The sequence below is a fragment of the Corapipo altera genome, unplaced genomic scaffold (genome assembly GCF_003945725.1).
Source record: "Corapipo altera isolate COAL_440 unplaced genomic scaffold, ASM394572v1 1, whole genome shotgun sequence".
NCBI classification, from domain to species: Eukaryota; Metazoa; Chordata; class Aves; order Passeriformes; family Pipridae; genus Corapipo; species Corapipo altera.
This window is the reverse complement of record NW_020884873.1, coordinates 15598987-15622433: the sequence shown is the minus strand read 5'-3', so window position 1 is coordinate 15622433 and position 23447 is coordinate 15598987. Positions and strand designations below refer to the sequence as shown.

The following is a 23447-nucleotide window of genomic DNA, read 5'->3' as shown; positions in this document are numbered from 1 at the left end:
AAAGAGGTATATTGTGAATAAGGAAAGATGTCAATGAACACCACTTCCAATACCAGAACCCTCTCTTCTGCAACATACAGCACAAAATTTATTGGAAACTCACTGGGGCAGGGATTTCCCCACAGTATGTGGAAGTCCTCTTTAGGGAGAAGCCAGTCTGTGGTGAGTTACCAACTGAAATGCTCCAATGAGTTGGTGGTGTGGGCTAAATACAGACCTGATTGCACATCATCACCAGACATAGTTCTGAGAAGCAACTAGCGTGCCCTTGTTAAGGTCCATTAAAATCAAGCAATAGAACACAGGGGAGGTAAGTTTAAGTAATCAGTGGCGTTCGGTCAAAGGTTGGGCTCAGTGATCTTGGAGGCGTTTTCCAACCTGAAAGTTTTATGATCCTATGGCTGTTCCTCCTGCTTTGATGATAACTATATACAAAACACACCACAGAAACAGAAAAGAGCAAGCAAGAGCTTACATGGGGCTGTGTGATTGTGTAACACTGTAACACTGCTAAGTACCCAGTGAAATCACAGGGACCATTGCACAGACACGCTGGGAGGAGAAAAAACTTGACAGCCATTGAATACTGGACTGAACAAGAGCAGAAAAGAACAGAGCAGAGGGTAAACTGAGAGTTTCTTGGTTCAGCAGCCAGCAGGCCTGCAGTGCAATCCTGCAGAAAGCTACACACACTGCAGCACTCTGTACTTCCATTGCAGCCTGACAAGTCAGCTGTGCCCATGGCATACGATGCATCATTGACATTGTGGAGCTGCTCTTAGGGAATTGTTGTATTGTGGAGTGGCAGTGGGAGCAGGGATCGCCATGTCTTGGCATGGACAGTGTCACCACTCTGACAGGCTGGGAATACAAATCTGGGATTATGTGGCATGAGGAATCAAAGAAGAAACCAGGAAGAATTAGTCAACACATCCATGTAGGATTGGTGCCACTCTCTTTTCTATAGGAAGCAGAGAGGGGAGGACAAGTAATGCCCTGACATTTTGCAGTTAAGCCAACATGAACAGGGACAGAAAACTCCATGCACTGGACGTGGGAGGAACACAGTTCACTTGCAGACAGTAGAGCCTTGCTCAACAGCTAGCTGAGCCAGGCATATTGGAGCAGGGAGAAAGGCCCCGTGTCATGCAGGCAAACTAATCTTTCTCCAGCTCCTTGTGCTGCATGAGGTCTGTGAGCAATGTACCTTTAGTGTGTAAAGTCTGAGTGTATATGTGCATCACTCGGCACCTTTGCTGGACGAGTGCTGGGAGAAGGAGAGAGAATGGTCATGTAGCACCTGGTTGCAAGCCGGGACCAGGAGAGATGGGAGGAACATGAAAAATCCCTGTAGGTAACAGCAATTACCATTGCTCACGCAGGGGTTAGAACAGTGGTGCTATAAAGAAGGGCTCCTTTAGAATCTGGAAAAGTTCGCGAGGGAACAAAAGGTTTACTGGGAAACGAAGTGTGAAATAGTGCAACCTGACTGCTAGGCAGCAGTAGGGAAGAGAGAGGAAGGCAGGTGACAAAGAAGACATGTAAGGAACAGTGGACTGTGGGATTACTTTTGACCAGACCAGACTGTTTTCACAGAGTCCAAAACTCTTTCAGGACAAAAGTATTGCAGATAGTAAAATTTACCAATAAACCAATAAAGAGTTTAGATGCTGGCCTGAGATTCTCAAATTTGTATAGAGAGCTGTAAAAACTCCAGTCTCAAGTTAGCCACAGGTCAGTGTGACCTTCCTCCTACATCATGGCTGTTGTTTAGGCTACTTATTGGCCACTATGAGCCCTATTCCACCAAAGATATGCTATTCCCATTTCCCTGTGGCAAATTTTCCACAGGAAAGTAATGAACGTTAGTAATTTGCATTGTACCAACTTCTCCCCAGCTTTCAGTTCCCATAGGAAACCCACCCACTGAGTCAGGAACATAAAGATCTGCAGAACATTTATAGTCCTGGTGCAAGTCCCCTCAGCTGTTCCATATGTCCAGTAGCATCTGCTATGGCTCAAAATAGGTTTTTGCAGTCTCCAGGCTTTGAAAACATTGTCTTGGTCTTCACAACATTCCCAGTGCTTCGCCTGCATCACAAGAACAGCTCTCAGCTAAAGGAGGGAAAATATCAGAAGACACTCTTGGATAGATTTTTGATACATGATGTAACAGGGCATACCCCAGAAAGACAAAGTATCTTGCTGTGGGAAAGAAGTTCTCAGTTTCTGCTCTGTGGGGAAATCAAGGCAAACCTATGCATCTGGTAAAAGATTTGCCAAAAGCTGGGAAACTGAAGAATCACCGAGACTATGTAGCACAAAATTCAGCCTGGAGAAGAGCAGTTGAGTATTGCCAACCTTGGAACACATACCAGAGAGGGGGAAGGGCCCTGCTAGATGTCATCCAGCCACACAGTCAAAATGTAGAGCAAGGGGAGAAGGAAACTTTTCATTTAGTTTGTGATCTCCAGGTGGATGGCTGGCCTGTGCCACACAGCTCCCTGAAACACAAACGACAGAGAAAAGCAGCTCAGTCTCAAGAGGAAGCAAAGAGATTCCCACTGATCTCAAGGACTGCTGGGTCAGTGGGAAAAAAGAAACATAGTGCTTAAGCTGCATTGCCAAACATTCTGGAAGGACAAGCAAAAGCCAGCTCCCTCCATCCATTGCAAATGATTAACAAAGTATGAAACAATATGTCCATTTTCTTTAACAACTAAAATTTGCTGGAGAAACAGAGCAGGCACAGCCCTCCAGTTTGTATTTAGGAGCCTGGCCACATATTCACAAAATCAGCCTCAGTGCATACTAAAGGGTCACTTGTTTCAGACCCCTGTGCACTCTGTATACTCAGCACTTGCTGTAACACAAGCCCCAAGTCTCTGAACAGCTGGGTTGTTAGGCTGGCTGCAAGCAGGGAAATTGTATGCTTTCAGTCACTGGGTAAAAAGAAGGGTCAGACCATATGTGTGAGTGGGGAGGACAGAGGAAGGAGTAAACTGGACAGTGAAACTCCTGCTCCCCAGGTGGTGAGCAGAAATAGCGTTTGCATGCACGCAAGGCAGGAAGAAGCCAGAGCTGCAGCCAACAGAGACCAAAGGAAATGCAAAGAATAAGCACTCAGGAAAAGGAAAGAATCCAATCCTTGCAATCAATGGCTAGGAGGGTACCCTGCAAATCTCTGACAATAAGCATCCACTGCATCTCCTAGAAAGGACAACCTTGTCATCCATAGATATGTACAGGTACCTGTTGCTGCAAGCCCAAGAGCACAGAACTTGTCTCATTAATTTCTAAATTACTAGTGAGATGCAGGCTTTTTTGTGGGAGGGTTCTATGGTTTTTTTGTTTGGTTGTTTTTTTGGTTTTTTTTTTAGAGAAGATCCTAGAAAGAACAAATTCTTGAACATTATCAGGGATACCTGGTGTGCTTTCAGCTTTCAGATATAAAAGACAGTGGTCTTGGGGAAAAATAGGTGCCACTGTGGGCTATTCCTCTGTAGGTCTCAGTTCCCCTAAGCTTTTAGGGGAAGGTTACATGGTCTCATGGAAAGAATGAAAACACCCATGCAATCCATTTTCCACCAAATGAGGTGACATTCAGTCTTTGAAGAAGAGAGCTGTAAGTGAGTAATGCTGACTTTCAGGCCAAGAAAGCAAATGGGCAAGGACTGAAAAGAGGAAGACAGTGCAAAGACCCAAAAGAGAGGCATGCCACTGTCTTTCCTGGATGAATGACCCTGTTGAGGGTAAGAGGCATAGTTCTACTCACAGAGAGAAGAAAATACCTTATTTGAATCATCAAGACAAAGTGATCCCATAAAAGCAGAGTTCCTGAAAAGGAATCATCCAAACAACACTCACGTAAGATCCATTCAGCAGAAAGACCTTGAAACATATGTTTATTTACATTCTTTAAATCCCAGAATCTTTTCTTTTTCTCAAGGGGGATTTGGGACTATGGGGGTACAAGGCTGGCTACACATTGTGGTTAGAGTCCAAGTAAAAGACGAAATCCAAATTAAGTCTCTAGCCTAAGTGCCAACCTGAAAGCCATATTTGCTCCTTTTAACAGCCATGTCTTTCCACAAAGTTTTCAACTCAAAATGGCTATAAAGTGCATAGATGGCTTCTAGAACAGCGGCAGAGAGCAGGATTATGAGGCACAGTTACACAAATATGACCATCCTATGAATGAACATGGTGGAATGTTCTGAGTCAGGAGCTTGGCTTGACTCAATTAATTCCCCATGCTGGCAGCAGCACTCTCTCCCTTCCATCCAATAGGGTAAAACAGGCACAGAATCACAGCATGGCTGAGGTTGGAAGTGACCCTGGGAGGACATCTGTTTCATCCTATCTGCTCAAGCAGGGTCACCTAGAGCTGGCTGCCCAGAACTGCTCTCATCTTTATTCTCCAAAGCAGCAACAGTAGGGTAAGGAGAAAGTGCCCAAGCACCATGTGCGCATAATTGTTATCCAACATCTTCAGCTCAAGACACTTAACCAGGAATGTTAAACCCCTTTTCCAAATCCTGTTTCAAGGCACATTACCTGCACAGCTGGGAGGCAAAGCAGCTTATTACACAGTCTTCCCCTTTCCCTCAGAAATAATATTTTCAGGCTGTGCCCGCATGTACCATTCCACCCAGGCCCCATCGTACACTGCAACATCTGGTTTGCCACAGAGGTATGCCCCCAGAACCACGTGGCAGGCAGTGACCCCAGAGCCACATGTGGCTACCACCGGCTTTGAGAGGTCCACCTTCTTCTCCCGGAACAGAGTGCGGATCTGCTCAGGGGTCTTCTCTAAGCCAGACTCCATGAGGAAATCAGTGAAGGGGATGCTCGTTGACCCAGGGACATGACCAGGCTCAATTCCTGGAGGAAAAACAATACAGATAGGAATTAACCTCTACTGTCTGGGACAAATCTATTGCAAAACCTGCTCTGTTTCACTGGGAGGAATATTTATTGTTTATGTATTTTGTTAAAACAAAAACATTTATTTTTGTTAAACTTTTCTTTACTAGATTACTGATTACTCAGGAAGGATAGCTCTAACCCTCAGGTTACCACATGGACACAACCCTGTTCTTTCTCCCACATCTTTCTCCACATCAGAGCAACCCACATTGATGAAGCACTTCCAAGGCCGATCTGAGGCACAGAGCGGCACCAGTACATGGAAAGACCAATTAATATCTTTCAAGGTGTATGGAAAGCTATGTTCCTCACTCCAGCCTCTCATGGGAAAAAAAATACGTGACTTCCCCACTCCTGAATTTTCAAAAAGCAGCACTTGCTAGTCAAAAGGAGAGGAGGACAGGTGGACACACTGCCTTAAGTCTCATCCCATAAGTGACAACCCTATTCATTACCTCTACAGGAGTCAAAGTGATGGGTGCCTTAAATTAAGACCCTTTTTAAAATGTCAGTGTCTCAGAAGGCACATTACCATCTCGGGGCTCTGGCTCTACTCCCCGGAACCGTCCTGCAGCACGGGCATCTACTAGTTGGAAGCGACGGGAATCCAAGTTATCTAAGACATCCTCATACGTTTTCACCAGGGACTTGTCCAAGGAGGCGTGGAACTCGCATGGAGCTACCTGGGTTTTCCCAGAGCTCAGCGCATTCCCCTCTCGCTGCCAGTTCTTCAGGCCACCATCCAGAAGGGAAACAGCTTCATGACCGAAGACCCGGAACATCCACCACACCCGGGGCGCTGAGAAGAGACCTTGGTCGCTGCCATCATACACCACAACATGGGAATCATTCCCCACACCCAGCTTCCCCACATACTCGGCAAAGTCACTAGCCTTGGGCAACATGTGATCGTAAGGTGAGGTTCGGTCGCTGCACTGGTCAATGTCAAAGAAAACTGCACCAGGGATGTGGCGCTCCTCAAACTCCCTCTTTGGGTCACGCTTCATCTTTGGCAAATACCAGGATGCATCCACGATTCTCAAGGCCAGCCCAGCTTGCTGGGACTTGATGGCTTCTGAAAGCCATTTTGCAGACACCAGTGCACGGTAGAGGAGTTGTTGCGACATCACTCCGGAGTCCTGGCCGAGATTAGCCAATTCCTTAAGTCTGCCTGAATCCACCTGTCTGCAAAAGGTAGAAAGTCACAAATTAGAAACCAGCCTTTCAAAAAGCAAATGGACTAAGATTCATGTTGGGACCTCTGGCTGCACTGAGGTGCTGGCTAAGCCTACACTGAGGAGCTTGAAGTACTCCAACCCTGAAAATAGTTTCACAGAGCTCAGCCCAAACCCTGCCCCGAGCGGGACAGCCACGGCAATCCTGCCCTGCGCCCAGCTCACCTGGCCCCTCCACCTCCAGGCACCCCAGCCAGCGCTGACAGCAGCCAGAGGGGCGTGGGGCAGCCCCAGAGATCGAGTGTCCTGGGGTGAGGCACGGCCCAACCACCAGGAGGGTTCTGTCCCATGGCTGTGCCCGCCCCGCAGCACACCTGCAGCCGGGGCCCCGCCGCCTCCCTCTGCGAGCTCCCCGTCCCAAAGGGGCCGCGGTTCCCTCCGCGCCGCCCGTACCTCCGCGCTGGGCCTCAGTGCCCGCCAGCCATGGCCGCCGCCGGAGGGCGGGAGCGGGAGCGCTCCCAGCGGGCCGGTCCCGGCGCTGCCACCGCCTCCGCGCCGCCCCTCGGCCGCGCCTCCCGCCCGCGGCCCTGCCGCCATTTCGTGCGAGTGTGAGGGGTGCGGGGTCCCGGTCGCGGCGCCCCCGCCCGTCCCTGGACATGGCGCGGCAGGGGCTTAGCCGGGCGCTGGTCTCCGCCGCCTGGCTGTCGGAGGCGGTGCGGGCCGGGCGGGTGGGGTCCGGCCTGCGGGTGCTGGACGCCTCCTGGTACCCCCCTAAGGAGCGAAACGCCCGTCAGGAGTTCAAAGAGAGGCACATCCCTGGGGCGTCATTCTTCGACATCGAGGAGTGCCGGGATAAGTCCTCCCCCTACGACTTCATGCTGCCCAGCGAGTCCCACTTCGCCGACTACGTGGGGCGGCTGGGTGTCAGCAATGACACCCACGTGGTGGTGTACGACGGGGACGAGGTGGGCACTTTCTACGCCCCCCGCGCCTGGTGGATGTTCCGGGCCTTTGGGCACAAGGAGGTCTCTGTACTAAACGGTGGCTTCAAGAACTGGGTGAAGGAGGGGCACCCTGTCACGGCGGAGGTCAGCCAGCCCACCCCTGCTGTCTTCAAGGCCAGGCTAAATAGGGCCCTGGTGAAGACTTTTGAGGAGATGGTACAGAACGTGTCGTCCATAAAGTTCCAGGTGGTGGATTCCCGCCCTGAGGGCCGGTTCCGGGGGACCGAGCTGGACCAAGGTAATGGAGGTGGGAGCAGCACCTGCCCCAGAGCAGGATGAGTGTCAATACTAGTCTGGGTGTAACAGCTCCTGGCAGCTGGCAAACAGATTTTCCTAATGCACAGGCATGCCTCACCCTGACTTGTTGATTTACCTTAAAGGATCCGCAGTTGAGCGTTCAGATCCCAGTGCCATCACAGAATGCTTTTGTTGCAGTTGGCTATAAAGCTGTAGGAGGAAATAGGAGAAGAGGGCTGCAGTCGTTTGGTTCCAAGATCCTCCATCCCACACACTGCAGAAGTTTATCAGTCAGAATGCAAACATGAGAGCTGAGAGCTCCCAGGGGGTTGTTCAGGGTCCTATCTACCAGCAGCAGACACACAAAAACTATCAGTATTCATACAGCCACCTCTCACCATAATGAATGCACCAGCAAAAGCCAAGGTTTTAGGTAATACAGTAACCCAAGGGACGTTCTTCTTATCGCTCTGATTCCCAGCAAATAGATAACTTGCCTGAGCTGATCTTTGTTCTTTGGCTTAAGTAAGAAAAGCCCAAAACCTTTACCAAATGTATGGAGTGTCAGCCTCTCTCTTTTGGATGCCCCAAGTTACAGGAACAAAAATTGATTTTGTTACCTTGGTCAAACACTGGACACACAAGCAGCAGGGATGGGAGAAATCCTGCGCAGTGGGGACAGCTGGTACAGCAACGTGCCTGGAATGAAATTCAAGTGGATTGGTAAAGGAGACCCTTGCTGTGTAATTTAAGCCTTGGTATATCCCAGAATAACTTCTCCAAAAGGGTGTAAAGGAAACTTCCCTGACTGACCATTCCGGAGGCACTCTGGCAGTCACACTCCCACCACCAGAGACTTTACCTGCTGGAACTAAAGCCCCTTTGCAGCAGGCAGCTCTAGTGAACCAACAGGTGCCCTGCTTGACCCCTTACACATACCACACTCACACAGGTTTCCTTACCGGCTCAATCCTGGGTTTCCCTTAGCAAAGTCTCAAAAATCTAGTTCCATAAAGCGTAGTAACACAGAAACAGCTTGAGCTGGTGCCTCCGAGGAGAGAGCACAAACAAAGGAAACACTGGACTTTCGTACCTTCACAGTCTAAGCATGACAAAGTCTTGGCTCTTCCTCCAGTGTCCTCGTTTCCTGCTGTGTCCGGTCGCCTGGCCGGCACCACAGGTCCCTGTGCCCTTTTTTGTGCAAAGGATCAGCGCCAGTTCATGGCCTCTTGCCTCAGGCTTCCACCACCCAGAGCTCAACCTGCAGCTGACACTGCAGCTGCACATCAAGCCACCTGCACTGAATGCATTCCTCAGTAAGGGAATCACAGAAATGGTTTAAAAAAAGAATGCAGAGGTTTTAGAAGAAAGGACAGAAAAGCTCAGCAGCAGCTGTTGAGTCTGAGCAGAGCCCAGTACTGCTGGAGCCAGCATGCTGTGGGCTTCTGCAATCCCTGGGCAGTACTGCACTGCTGCACTGCTGCCCTGCAGGTTGATGGCATTCTGTTCTGGCTGTTTACTTAGTGTGTGCTGCTGTACAGCCAGTCAGTGTGACACCATGTCCTGAAATAAATTCCTGCATCTGCACCTCAGGAGTGTTTGGCTGTAAATGACTCTGCACGTGGGTTGCCCAAATGTCTCCAGTGAGACAAGTGTCTGTGCAATACAATGTGGAAGGTGAGAAAGGTAATGGGACTGACAGAGGACAGTGTTGCAGGGTGAAAGGGGGAATTAGGCTTATTCTATTTCTACATTCTACTTCTTCGCCTACCGCGGCCCATCAAAGTGAAGGTTGCATTTTAACCCCAAGATGTGAGTAAAGTGCTCCTTGCTGGGAGCTGGTGGATTTTGTGTTTCCTTTCCCAAAGCAGGGGTTGTCACCAGGTGACGAATACCACAGCCCCAACAGCATCTCCAAAACAGATTTTTCCTTTGAAATGAGTCAGCATGAAACAGTTTATTTGAGGTGGTCCAGTTTTGCTTCCCACAGCAGATCCAGCAAGATAAGCTCTCCAGCTGCAGCTGCTGGTTCCACAGGAGCTTGACCAGGCTATCCAGTATTTGAGCATCAGCCAGCATTGGGTAAAAGACAGCGCTTACACCTAAAAGAGCAATTTGAAATCAATGCTGATTAATTGCAGGGGTCATCAAATCAGAGAGGGTGCAATTTAGAGAAGAAAAATGGTCATCAGGTTAAGGAAAATGGTCATCAGGTTAAGGAACTTGGTGCCTTCTCAGGTGATTTCAGTTTAATTATTGCCTCAGCTCTTGACTTCCTAATTAAGTCAATTAATCTCTCCAGCTCTATGAACTCCATCTCTAGAAGAGGCTAATTGCAGCTGATTCTTTTACCTCTTTGGTTTTTCAGTTCTTTGTGGTAAGAATTAATTGTTCCCATTTTATTTTTATGCAGCAGCTACCTTGCTGGGATTAAGACCTCTGCAGCGGTAAAGATAAGCCATAATACATGACTGATTTTTAGTTGCTGGGAGCAGCTTACCTCAGTTGCCCAAGTGGAGAAAAAATGTTTCTGTAAGCCAGGTCTCATAGGTCTTAAATGCAAGTGTTGCTTTGGTTGTTTGTGCGTGGTGTGCAGCATAAGCCTGTCAGATGTGCAGTCCTGACCTACGCACCAGTTATTGGTGTCCCCGCACAGTGCTGTGTTTCTGGAGGAACTAACGATCCAGAGGCAGATGATAAAAGTAATTACATGATGGTTACCAGTGCTGGCCCTCTCTGAGTGCTGGGCACTGAAAACTGATGAACAAGAATTACAGCTAAACAAATGCATACTGAAGAGTTGTGAATTTCTGCATTCCTTTGCAGACATCTGAGAAAAGAGGGCAAAGTTGCCAGGCAAGAAGTCCATCCTCTAAAAAAGAAAGCAAACCCAAAACAATTTCATGAGCTTCTATGTGCTTTTCTTCTCATTCTCAGCCCTGGGGTTGTCCTTATCTCCCTTCTGCATACAGAACTCTTCAAATTTTGCCCATTTTCCCAGCTCTCAGTCCTGCTTCCCCCAAACATAAAGCTTTTGCTCAGCTTGAACGTTCAGTGGGAGTGAGAATGAAATGTAACTTTTTTTCCCCTCTCTTCTCCAAGAGGAGTCTGGAGCTGGGAGTGGGCTGGCTCTGCCTTTGTGGTGTAGTAATACTTGAGGCACAACAATGGAGAGCGAGAGACTTTATCAAAGTCTGTTTCAACCCACAGGAACCTATGAGGACTCTCAGGGAGCAGGCCAGGACCAAGCCTAAAGTGTTCCTTACATTGTAGATTAGACACGATCAGTAATCGTCCCTTCCAGGAAATACCATTTGATGGAAGAGAGAGATAAACAAGTGAAGAGGTCAATAACTAACAACCCCAGGTTTGGGGGTGAAAACTGGAATATTTATTGAACACACGCTTTGCAATATAAGGGTCTTGGGGGCAGGACATATTAATGAGGAGGACGAGTTATGCTAACTAGGGGATGGATTATGCCAACTAGAGGATTACACAATTTTCTGCTAGAGTTACACAGTTGGTTAATGTTTTCCCTTAGCTAGGACCACATGGGGAAAAGAACAAAGAGGTTTCTACGTGGTCTGATATCATCACAAAGTCTTTCCATATCTTGCTGAAGGAGACATGACAATCAACATAGTTAAATATCAGTAGGTCTTGTGAGGAAGTTCCTCAGAGTAAGGAGTTTCTCCCAGCTCCTGCAGTCCATGGCCTGCTACATAATCCTTTTCTGCTGATATGCGAGTTTCAAATTGCTACAAACAAGGAGGCAAGAGAGGAAGCATTTGGAAAAGAACAGCTATCTGCAGCCAGCACACTCCAAAACTACAGGGAGTTAAATATGGACAGAGCATATCTTTTACCTCTTTGACATTAAAAAATTCCATCTGGAGCTTTCATCGCAAAGGGAAGGCTGGAGAGGAGGGGCTGTAGTCTTAGCTAGATAAATAGCCAACAATAAAAACTGTATGTAAGCAGAGAGTCTAACAGATGTGGAAAAGGGGATTAAGTATTGAAGAAGATAACATATTACAGGTTACAAATTGTGAGGAAGGATTGCCAGACACCAAGCTGAGTGAGACTTGGCAAAAGGACTTAAAACAAATACAAAAACTTCTGGAACAAAGTGAATAAAAAGAGAACATGGAGAGAAAGAAAAAATAAGGTTGCTATGCAGTTAGCAGGGGTTCCATGTAAAAGATTATTTGTGTATAGTCTTAGAATTATACTGAGTCTTGAGTCTGTGCTACCGTGTTTTCTTCTATCCTAAAGATAAGTCTTCAGAAGGAGAGCAGAAATAAGGGGAAATAAGTTTATTATTTATAAAGAGAGAGTATAACCAGAAGATATCCCCATGCTCAAATCTGTGAGGCAGCTGATCTCTATCCCAAATATGTGTCAAAAATTAGTTGTGTGACATTGCAACTCCATGAGGCAAGAATTTGATACATTTAATCAGAGAATGGTTCTGTAGGACAGAAACACTAGCAAAGGGCGTATTTTGTATAGGAGATACAGCACAATCTAGTCGGCTGTTGGGCTATTACCCTAACATGGATAGACTAGAAGGCTTTCAAAAAACACTTCAAGAAAAATTATTTTAAATGCAGGCAAATTTGAGTAAAATACCTTGGTAAACACTCCCTGCAGCCAAGGGCTTTATTTCCTTGCCAGCAGAATTGATTGGCTAGATAAGAAAAATGGGAACATGCATGTCTGGAAGTTATGTCTGATCTTTTCTTTCAGCCATTGGAAGCACCTACAAGGTAGTGTTGTTCCATTTGGACTTCATTAATACTTTGGACATGAGGGGCAGTTATTAGTTCAATATAAGGAGACAACCAATAGCACAAGTAGTGTTAGATTTTTAAAAAATTTGACTGGAAAGGAGATAAGGGAGATAAACTTATGCTGAAAGGAGATCTGTGGGACTGGAAGTTGCCAGCATGGTCCCATTATTATGCTTCTGTGTTTTATTTCATGTTTTTCTGAATCATCAAGGCACTGAAAATAGGGGGTTGCTATTGAAATGTGCTGCTGGCATAGCCTTGGGAAGGTCTTAATGGTCATATGGGGAGTATTATGAAGTAGCACCTGCAAATATAGAAGTGACAGGAAGTATAACACTACACAGAGTTGGGTGCTTAGTAGCCCAAAACACTTAACTACTTATGTTTGTCTTACAAGCTGAAGACCCAGATTTGGAAGCAATAGAAGAAGATAAGACTTGAATGCAAGAACCTCAGATGCAATTTAACCGTGGTAATAGCAATCATTAACCTCCTGTCTACCAACTATGGTGCTAGGAAATGTCACTTCCTTATCCAGAAGCCTAGTGGACACCTAGAACTGTTCCTAGGGTGGCCAAAGCAGAGAAAAGCATATCTAACAGGCTCTTACTGGGTTTAGGCTGAGGACATGAGGTTGTTGAGAGTGCTGAGGGCTTGCCATCAGTCTGTTAGAGCAATAGCGGAAGGGGGAGAAGACTATTTCAGCTGTAGGGCAGTGTTAGCTCAAGGATAAATGGTGTATGGAATGACCGTGATGAAGTTAATATTGAAAATCAGTATTCCTCCTCACATGAGCAAGGAGGTGCCTCAGTGGGAAGTTTTGTGACAAGAATCCAAACTGTTTCCGAGATAGATGCTTTTTTTGAGAGGGAGCCTATAAAGTGATCACTGTAGTAGCTGGGACCCAGGCTCTCTAGTCCTGGGGTTCCTTTCTGGAGTTTCTAAGGGTGACTGCAGGAATCTGACATGGAGTATGCTCTCTCTGAGGCAGGAGCAGATGTATCCTCTCCCCTGTTAAGATCCCAGCTGCATCCAGCCTTGCCTTCCAGACCTGTGTTTCTCTGCTCTTGACCTAGCAGAGAGAGATGATGAAACTTTCTCAACCACTCAAAAGCACTTCTTAGGCAGCCCAAGGGATTGTGGTTGTGCAGTTTCAGCTCTGTCTTTCAGCTGAACACCCACATAGATGAGTAAATGCAGTTTCTACAGAATTCCCCATCTTTCAACCGCAGAGTGCAAGCACTGGTCTCTGACTCCAACAGTTTTGAATCTCTGGAGCAAGGAAGTCTCCTTATAGATCAAAATCAAAACTGCTCTAAAATGAGAGTGTTCTTTTCAGATCTGCTCAGCTCCTACCCAAAGAGTTCTTTAAGGGTAATGAGTTGTCACAGCAGTCTCCAATAAGAGAGGGGTACAAACCTATTTTAAGGTGTGTGAACAGGCTAGACAGGTGATAATGACCGTGGTGCCTGGGATACCTAGGAACTGAATCCATGGCCCAGCAAGCTTCTTTGAGCAAGAGTTCCCTTCTAGTTCAGCCTCCAGGACTTCCTGATCTCAGTTCACTTCCCAGTGCCCTAGGATGGTGTGAGAGCATTGTTCTGTGGTTCACAGACTTGTCTGTATTGGGGCAATCACTGGTACTGCAGCAGAGCCCCGCAGAAATCCCTTGCTGAATGACGGGGTCAGGAGCATTCACTCTGTGGGAGACTGGTAGCCTAACCCAGGCTTTCTCTAGTAAGAAGCTTTGCAGTCTGAGAACTACATACGACGTTTTCTCACACTCAGGTTTTATTTCCTCTCTGTCATACAGACACTATATTGATAAGTGAGTTTTGCAGTTCTCTGTACTGAAGTGATAAACTGTTGTTTTCTGAAACTGGAAAAATGTGGTGAAAGCATCGGTCCAAAACACTGTCTCTAATTTTTTTTTTCCTTTTTAGACGTTCGTCCCTGCAGAAGTCAGCAGTTTTTCTCCTGACTTCTCTCAGTAATGCTAAACACTTCTGAAGGATGCATGAGGTGACTACTAGACAACTGTGCCATATTTCTAAAGCACTCAGGGTGGATGAATCAAGAGACAAAGAGGAGCCATCTGGAATAGGGAGAGAACTTGTGAAGCTGACTCAGGACATCTTTGGTTGTCTTTAGGCTCTGTCTTTGTCCAGCAGAGCAAAATTCCCCTCCTCGATACGCTGCCAAGGCCCTGTTTTCTCTATATGATATATCTCGTCATGCCATGACATCAGTCTGCGTGAATGATGAGACTGCAATGTCATTATGATGTGTGATGTCAATCCCTGACTAGGTATAGTTTAGAATCATTTGTGACAGGTTCCCTGCCCCAGTCTCTTCTCCTGACATCAGTTACCCTGGTGACTTGGGCAACTGGAAAGCTGTCAGTGAAATAGATTACTATGTAAGTGACTTTCTCAGGGTTGTCTCATTAGAAGTTCAAACCTAGCAAGGAATCATTCCCCCAAATGCATTTTCAACGTAATATATAGTGTTTCTGGCTCCAGCAAGGCTTGATCCAAAGCCTCTCAAAATCAGTGGAAAAGCTTCTGTTGATTAAGCCTATGGTGACAGAGTTTGTATTTGAAGGGCGTGATGACAACCTTATCCATCATATTTTTATATCTGCTTCTCTCTAAAGACTTCGTTTTGAAATGCAGCTTTCAACTTGCCTGAAGTGGTCAGCTATACCAGCAGAAAAACATAACCCATGCTGATTTCATCCATAGAGTGGATAAAAAGTGATACAAAATCTGACTTCTCACTTTTCTGACCCTATTGTCCCAGGATAGCTGCCTCAGCAATAATATAACTGACTTTAAAGTTGCTTTATGATTTACTGTGATTTCTGTTATTTACTTTTCTGAAATATGATTTTAAGGTGACACAGGAATAAACTGTGAACATATAACTGCTTTCACAAATTCCACGTAGAGACCATGCTTCCTGCTTCTGAAAACTGTTTCTATGCACTGCTAGCATACTTGGGGAAGCTCAAAAATGCACTGCTGCATTCATCTTTACATAGATGCCTATAATGCCTTTGCTAGGGCTTTTTCTGTGTTGGTTCTTTGATTCCTGTCATGTCTAGGGTTTTGTCAGATTTCTACTTCTCACTGCTTTCAGTGGGGAAAGAGTTTGCTAAATATTCTGGAAGCTTTGACTTCAGCAACGTTGAATAATCTTTGTCCTCCTCCTTTTACCCCTGTACTGCTTTGCATCTTCATCATCAAGTGAAACAAACAAGTCTGTTGGAGAGAGTGAAAGTATCTGCAGTGATGCCTCTTTAATATCTCTTTCTTGAACATCTTTCACCACCTGCATTAATGTGTCCTTGCTCACATTTCCTTTTCCTGTTCACTCTTGCAGGGCTGGAATCTGGCCACATCCCTGGTGCTGTGAACATACCCTTCCACTCATTCCTATCCGAAACCGGACATGAGAAGAGTATTGAGGAGATCCAAGAAATATTCCGTGCGAAGAAAGTGGATCTCTCAAAGCCGCTGACGGCCACATGCCGCAAAGGTGTCACAGCGTGTCAGATTGCCTTGGCAGCCTTCCTGTGTGGCAAGCAGGATGTGGCTGTTTATGATGGTTCCTGGTCAGAGTGGTTCCACCGTGCCCCACCACACTACAAGGTCTCTGAGGTGAAGCGCAACAAGGCCTAGAGGGAGAGCTTTGTCTTGGGCAGTGAGATCTAGCAGCTATTTCCAGCCCAGAGTAAAGTGAAAGGGAGGAGATAGAAGTAAGGAAAAAATATGCTGATTTGTATTTTGCAAATTTTTCTAAGAATGATCAGTAGATTTCTATTAATCTTCTGGGTTTTCTCAATTAATAAAATCTAAGATGATGCATCTGTGAATATTTTGAACTCTTCTCTGTTACCTGTAACATGCTTGTGCTGAGTGGGAAAAGCACCTTTGCAAGGAGAGTTACACACTTCCCTGGAGACTTGCAGAAATTCCAGTGGCCTGATGAGAGCTCGGGTCAGGAGCAGGATGAATGAAAAGTTGGGGGCTAAAATACTGGACTGGATGCGGGACACAGGAGGGTCAAGCAATGGTTCTGTCATTAACTCAATGTAAGACTTTTTGCCAGCCCAATCTCTTCCCATTTGTAATGTGGAAAATGGGGGTGCCTTCCATATGCCAACCAGATCCAACCCATCAGGACATGTGTTACCTTGCTGGCGTTCAGGTAAGGCACATCACAGAGGAACTTCTCAGCCCACTGATTATTACCGTCTACTGGTTTTCCAGATAGGCAGCAATGAGGTCCCAACAAGAAGGCTGCAAACAATCAAGAGGGACCTCAGGGTCTTGGCTCAACAGATCAAGGGATCTGGAGCACAGGTTGTGGTCTCTTCTATCCTACCAGTTGCAGGGAACGATGGGGCAAGAAACAGGGAGATCATTTAGAGGAATACCTGGCTTTGAGACTGGTGTTACCAACAGAGTTTTGGGTTTTTTGATTGTGGGTCAGTTTATACAACACAGAGCCTGCTGACAACAAATGGGGTCGTTCTGTCTCAAAGAGGGAAAAGGATCTTAGCTCAGGAGTTAGAAGGGCTTATTGAGAGAGCTTTAAGCTAGATTGGAAGGGGGAAAGGGACAAAACCAGGCTTGCCAGTGATAAGCAATGGGGTGGCATGCCAAAACTTGAGGAAGTAAGTGCTAGTAAGATCCCTCAATCTGCTCCATGAGGTGTCAGCTACCATGAACCACACTCAAAATGTTTCTACCAATGGATACAGCATGAGGAACAAACTAGCAGCTTGAAGCTTTGGCCCAGTCCCAGAGATACGACATTATTGGCATAAATGAAACTTAGAGGATGAGTCCTGTGACTGAACTGCCATGTTGGACGTTTAGAGGCTCTTCAGGAGGAATAGGCAGGTCAGGTGGGTTTGAATATGAGTCAGCAGTGCCCTGGCAACCGGGAGGGCCAACCATGTCCTTGAGGGCATCAGGCAAAGCATCGCCAGCCGGTCGAGGGAGGGGATTGTTCTGCTCTGCTCTGCGCTGGGGCAGCCTCACCTTGAATATTGTGTGCAGTTTTGGGCACCACAACAATGTTAGGGAGCATCCAAAGGAGGGCAACAAAGATGGTGAGGGGTCTAGAAGGGAAGCCATATGAGAAGTGGCTGAGATCACTTGGCTTGTTCAGCCTGGAGTCTACAACTTTCTCTTGAGGGAAAGCGGAAGGGCAGGCACTGATCTCTTCTCTCTGGTGACCAGTGACAGGACCTAAGGGAATGGCATGAAGCCATGTCAGGGGAGGTTTCGGTTAGATATTAAGAAAAGATTCTTCGCCCAGAGGGTGATCCATCACTGGAACAGGCTCCCCAGTGAACTAGTTATGGCACCAAGTCTGACAGAGTTCAAGAAGCGCTTGGGCAACATTTTCAAGTATATAGTATGATTCCAGGGGCTGCCCTGTACAGAGCCAGGAGTTGGACTTCAACAATCCTATTGAGTCCCTTCCAACTCAGGTTATTCTACGATTCTATGATTCTCCTTCCTCTCTAATGAGAGTCAGGAGCTCATGTGAAGCATTTGGAGATGCTAGAAGATCCAGTTTGCTTACATACAGTCTTGTTGATTATCATGACTGTGTTAGGAGAGTCTCCAAGAAATCCTGTCTGTGATGTGGACTTCTGGGTACAGGTATTTCATGAGACATGGACCTTTTACTCTGCTCCTTGTTTGTTTTTTCAGTCTGCCAGGATAACCCTTTACGCCATGTGGATTCTGTTTCCCATGGAGATGGAGCTCATAGCTCATAGAAGGAGTGAATGCTGTTCCTCAGCAACCATCTCCACTCTTCAGCTTCCATCCCACCTCTATACCTGGACTTCAGCAGGACCTGCCTGCTTGTAAAAATCACTGTGACATCACCAGGGATCATGGACCAGGTGAGATAGGTAGCTATGGAAGAGGCTTTTCCTCTTGGTAAATCATGGATCATTCCTTTAAAAAAAAAAAAAAAATCCAGTCTCATTTTGACATTCATGGGGCTCCTCAGGTCTGAAAAGTCAATGAAACCTCCTCATATTTTGGAGACCCAGTCAAGTGTGGAAGGCATATGAAACCACTCTTGGCCACACCTGGTGGCTGGCGAGAATGGCCAGTTCCTACACTTATCTGAGGAGGTTAGTTTTCTGCCTCAAAAGACAGCTCCCTCTTCCTCCAAGGCTGCATGTCAAGAAAGTCAGAGTGTTAGGCTATGCTAAATCTTTCATTCAGAAAGAAAGATCAAGTTTAACCATTTTTAGCTCTTTGATCAAGATATGTCTTTTCTGATTGATTTTCTATTGCCCGTCACAGGGTTGGCTTAGCAAAGGAATAAGACGTACTTCTTGTGACTTCTGTTATTGAGAAGGATGGTAAAATGGCCTTGAAGTCCTTCTTGGCATCAAGGTGTAGGAGTCTCTGAGCGGTGCTTTGACTTTGGACCCTCAGGGTCAGAAGTAAAACAAGAAGCATGACAATAACATCATATACAGTTACAAACTAGAAAGTAGGAACAGTTTCAGGCTTTGGTGTCATTTTGTCCAGGAGTAACTGGGGAAAGGAAAGTTATTGACGAATGGGATTTGGGAAATAGTCACATTGCCTCACTACACAAAAATTCTGCTTTGTTGGAAGAAATGGGAGAAGAGGAGGAATTTCTACATTAGCAGACTGTAAAGTTCTTTCCACTGAATATATTAATAATAACAAACAGACCTGGTTTTGTTTTATGTAGGAGGTGGGAGTTAACACAGCAGTTTATTTAGCAGCACAGATTCCTGCACTTTGATCATGTGTAACTGTATGGTTCTTCTTTAAAAAGAATCAACAGTGATAGAGAAAAGAAGCAGATTGTGCCCTGTGAGTTAGGACTGGCTTCCTCTCTTCATCTCTTTTGGCCCTGTTCTTTTTGTGGAAGAGGATCTGTCCCTTAATACCTTTGCAGAGCATGCAGCACTGACTCCTGGAGTCTGACTGATACAGTAACTTCAGCTTCAGGATCTCAATATTGTATAAGACATGCTGCTGCAAAGAACTGGCACAGTGTAAAACCCAAACTGGTGGTGGTTCAAGTCAGCCCTGGTGAAGCACTAGGCTTCCTACTCCACTGGCTGGTGTCTTCATTCCAATGACTGCCTCAAGAGCAGAAGGTAAGCCTGTATATCATGTCCTGAGCTAATTTGACAAATCCAAACATACATCCCTACCTGATCCAGATCTCATTTGAACTGCTGCTAGTGCCAGCAGACTCACAATTACCATATTTATCACCATGGGCCATGGCTTCAGTTTTAACAGCACTGAGGGAGACTCAAGGACAGACCCAGGTCTCAGGGATTAATCATAGCTCAGAGAGCTATGCAGGGGAGGAAATGCCAGGAGTTTGCACTTTGGAAATGTGGAATGACAGTGGTTCTCTGTTGTTTGTGTTTTCAGCAACGTCAAGCTCAGTGCAATGCAGATTTAGACACAGGACAGAAAAGACTCACTGACTGTACTGAAGTGACAAAAAAGTCTTTGGACTGGACATCTCTTTCAGATTATGAGCAGCTGGGTTACAACCTGAGATCAAACCTCTTCCAAGGTGAGGGGATACACATGCCTATCCCTGACCTTCAAAGCTGATTCCATCTACGCTTTGCCAGGGCTCAGGGCAGCCACATTGCTATGTGCAGACATCTGACTATAGGCAATACTCACTTTCTCTGCTTATTCCTTCTATCCACAGTCACTGCTTTTCCAGACTGTGGTACTTGAGGAAACACAATCTAGATCCTCCCATTCTATTCTATGCATCCTATCCCTTTCTTTTCATTCACTCTTTTTTTTCCAAGGTGTGAAAAGCAAACATGAGTCATGACTCTTGTTCTCCATGTTCAGAGCTGTCCAAATGGACACCATTTGCAATTCAGTGTCCTCTGTCATCTCCAGTTGCTAGTTATCTCCAGTTCCAGTATTGACTTTATTTCTCTTCAAGACTTTAGAGATGTGGGGCTCTGAAATATCTTGCCCAAACCTCTGTTTCCAAGGTTCCCCAGGATCCTTCTGTCATTGGAAACTGAGCAATCATCCCATTTTGTTACCATCATATCCAAGAAACTCTGAAATAATTGTCTGTGATTCTAGTTTCTCATGTACCAGCATAAGACACATTCCTTTTCCTTGTACAGTACGTTCCATGTCAAGACCTTGCTGGGTATTGAAGACTGCATTGTCCTCGGTTTGTGTAGTCACACAGAAAGGAAGGACATCTTTCCTCAGGGAGCTCAAAATCATTATTGTCAAGAAAAAGGTGTGATAAAAAGGAAGGTGAAGTGGAAAGGATGAGAGATTAAAATAAAGCCCCCTCGTGGCTAAAAGTCAAGAGGGGATGAATAGAGAAGTCACAGTTGGGAATTATCTGTCAAGTATTGTGGCAGAAAAGGGGATCAAGAAGGGCTGGAGTGTTAAGATGGTAGTTTTTTTGTGGAGTTGTGCTGCTGAGTAGGAAGCTACTCACATGAATGAGGAGATTCAACATGAGGTAAGTGGGCACTCGACTAAAGAAAGGGCACTGGGATACAAATAAAGATGATACCTTACAGCAACCTCTGTGTGTATCTCATACTTGAGGATGAAAAGCAGATAAATTGGCAAACACAAGCTCCCTCCTGGGTGATGATGAAGCTATTTTTCAGCACTAGTCACAGACCTGATCAAAGGTACTGCAGTCAACACATGCCTTTTCTTCAGCCCTTGAAACTGCTGGTGTTGCTCTCCTGATCAATTCCAGGACTTCAGTAGGGTGATTTCTGCATACAATTCCTTATTTGCTGTTCCTTGCAGGTGGCCCACTGAAGAGCCGAAGCTTGATGAGAGATTCCTACACCCCTGATATAATTCAGAAGGCAATCAGAGATCCCAAAAATTGGCATGGAAGGAGGATTTATGAGCTAGGTATGGCTTCTGCAGGAAAAGTACATTGCTGAATTCCTTAGATGGGTGCTGCTTCTGCCAAAGACAATGAATGGGTTTGGGCAAAGTCACAAGAGGACTAAAAATTGGCATTTTAAGAAGAGAGGAGCTCTGCAGCTAGGATAATCCTTTGGGTATAATAGCACTAGGAAGGAGGCTGTATCTGAACTATGATTTGCCTTCTTTACAGGGAAATGGTATGAGAAATATTTCCTAGATCTTAACGTGCAGAAAGCAATGAAGGACAAATACGGGGATAAAAAAGGCAAGCCTTAGAAGATGAAGGTTTGAAGACTGGAGTGCATTCAGCAAGTGATCTTTTTCCTCAGCCATCTAATAAACCTCCATGTAAAACCTGAACCCATTGCTTGCTAACTGTCAACAGCAGGTTTGTTGCTGATTCTCTCTTGCCCTCTCTATTAGAGTGTCTCTGGGGAGAGCAATGCAAGATAAATCTGAATATAAATGCAAAAAAACCCAAAACACTTTGTTGGTCATTAGTACAGCAGGAATGATTGGTGTGTGAGGCACATACCTTTGCAGAGGGATGTGGTGGTGAGACAAGCCCATACAGAAATTCATCTACTCAGCACCTAAGTTGGAGTAGGACCTGTGAGCGGTGTAAGAGGGTGATGGTGGAAGGGGTGCATGTGTGTGTGTGAGAAAACTCATGTTTGCCAGAAGATTCGTGATGTGTGGACAGCTACCCCAGCAGTCCAGAGAGAAATACAGAGGATGCACTGGGAACAAACGAAGGTTGCCCAAGGACCTGAGTGCTGTCTACCTCTCTCACTGAAGACTAGAAAGCACCCGCACAGGAAAGCTTCAGATCTGTGTGTACAGGGCAGCTAGACACACCAGAAGAACCAGCTCCTTATTGATACTTCCAGGGTGAATTTGGGTTCTCTTGCCAGAAGGGCACCAAACCATGTCCACTTAATAACCTGGGCATGGCTCTGTGTGATTGGCACCCTACGTGGGGTAGTCAAGGAAGGTTTTCTGCACACCATTCTAATTCTGTTGTTATATCTGTCACACGGAGAATTTCAGGGAGCAGCAGTAATGTGTGAAAGCAAATGGAAATTCAGTTGAGGAGGCATCAGTGCATTCACTAAAGCCCACACTATTTGCAGGCCAAGCAAATGAAAAACCAAACAACAGCTTATCCCACCTAAAGAGAATAGGAAAGCTGCAAGAAGCCCAGGACTTCTCCAATCTGCAAATCACCCCACAATGTGCACGGACCCTTACTGAAGCTCTCATAAGCCTTACTTGTCCCTGACAGCCCTTTCCCTAACTCAAAGATAAATGTCGCTCAGAGAGAAACGTGTCCACCGCACAGTCTGTACAATCTGAAATTCAAGAGCATATTTGGACAGTAAGCAAGAATCACCCAAGGGCTTGAATGATACAGGACATGCAGGGTCTTTAGAGCTTCCTGATGTGTTTTTCTCACAAGTTTAATGGTCCTTATTGCAGGATTCTGCCTTCCAGCTCCAAAGTGTAGCAGTTTCGTGTGGTAATCACAAAGTACATTTCTGGCAATAGCAATGCCCTGATCTTTCCCATCTGGTCCTAAGCTTTTTCCCACTTTAAAAGATTGATGCTTTGCTCCCTGTTTTGGGATAGAATTAGGATTGTTATTTCACCGTTGGCTGGTGATTAGATAACAATATGCTGACTTTGTTAAAGTAGTGAAGGAGGTTAAAATTTAACTAATATAATAATCGAGTGATAATCATTTTCCACTGCCAATAATTAACCATTTGGACTTCTGATGTTTCCAGGCACATGTCCAAGCCTTTGAAATTAAGGAAACTGGCCAAACGGCAGCTTGTAGAAACCTCCCTGTGGGTTTGCTTTGTACATCAGTACTAACTGGCTCCTGCCTGAGCGCACACGCCACACTAGCTCCAGCTGAAAAGCGCAGCTCTGTAGGAACAGCCTGTTCTCTGTGTTGCAGCCAGCTCTGATGGCCAATATAACTCCAGGTACATAATAAACGCTGTCTTCTGAGACCACAGCAGGTCCTAATCCAGAAAACATGGAGCTGAGCAGAAATCTACTGATGTTGTTTGGCATACTGGAAGCAGGCAGTTCAGGGCACAAGCAGCTAATACACAACACATAATGTGGGCTGAATCTGCACGTAGAATTACAGATCTGTTTCTACTAGACATTAAAAATGCCTATTAGCCATTAGAAATAGACACTAGGGCAGGCAGACTGCAGGATTATGGTACAGCTTGAGGTAAATACCCTTTTGCTATCTGTGAAGGGCTCATAAAGAGACTGGATCAGAAGGGAAATGGACTGAAATGTCCT

General features: G+C 45.9%; 2 protein-coding genes across 10 annotated transcripts in view; one reads left to right on the top strand and one right to left on the bottom strand.

Annotated features, from left to right (window-relative positions):
* Positions 1-8785, bottom strand: part of MPST (mercaptopyruvate sulfurtransferase) — an 11951-nt gene extending 3166 nt beyond the window's left edge. Inside the window, exons 1-7 of one of the 8 annotated variants that reach the window (XR_003530982.1) lie at positions 8308-8428; positions 7966-8044; positions 7482-7555; positions 5462-6114; positions 4558-4884; positions 2376-2504; positions 64-2115 (exon numbers count right to left, since the gene is read on the bottom strand). Coding sequence is in view for 5 of the 8 variants with exons in the window: in XM_027663836.1 (XP_027519637.1) it covers positions 4586-4884; positions 5462-6114; positions 7482-7522 (993 nt within the window). In the remaining 3 variants the exon portion in view is untranslated. The other 7 variants (XR_003530984.1, XR_003530981.1, XM_027663836.1 and 4 more) reach the window with 7 other exon arrangements.
* On the top strand, positions 6707-21482 carry TST (thiosulfate sulfurtransferase). Of its 2 annotated transcripts, XM_027663906.1 has the most exons (7): positions 6707-7346; positions 15526-16353; positions 17882-18070; positions 18991-19318; positions 19605-19752; positions 20994-21104; positions 21313-21482. In XM_027663906.1, exons 1-2 carry the CDS (start codon positions 6761-6763, stop codon positions 15822-15824), a joined length of 885 nt encoding a protein of 294 aa, XP_027519707.1. In that variant the 5' UTR covers positions 6707-6760; the 3' UTR covers positions 15825-16353; positions 17882-18070; positions 18991-19318; positions 19605-19752; positions 20994-21104; positions 21313-21482. The 2 variants fall into 2 exon arrangements, with proteins under 2 accessions (XP_027519707.1, XP_027519703.1); XM_027663902.1 differs by lacking the exon at positions 18991-19318.
* The last annotated feature ends 1965 nt before the right edge of the window (positions 21483-23447 follow it).

What these genes read in the sequence shown, in the direction of transcription:
- TST (XM_027663902.1), top strand. Translation starts at nt 6,761, where the DNA reads ATGGCGCGGCAGGGGCTTAGCCGGGCGCTGGTCTCCGCCGCCTGGCTG. An exon ending in GGGGACCGAGCTGGACCAAG is followed by an intron (nt 7,347 to 15,525) that starts GTAATGGAGGTG and finishes TCACTCTTGCAG; the next exon opens with GGCTGGAATCTGGCCACATC.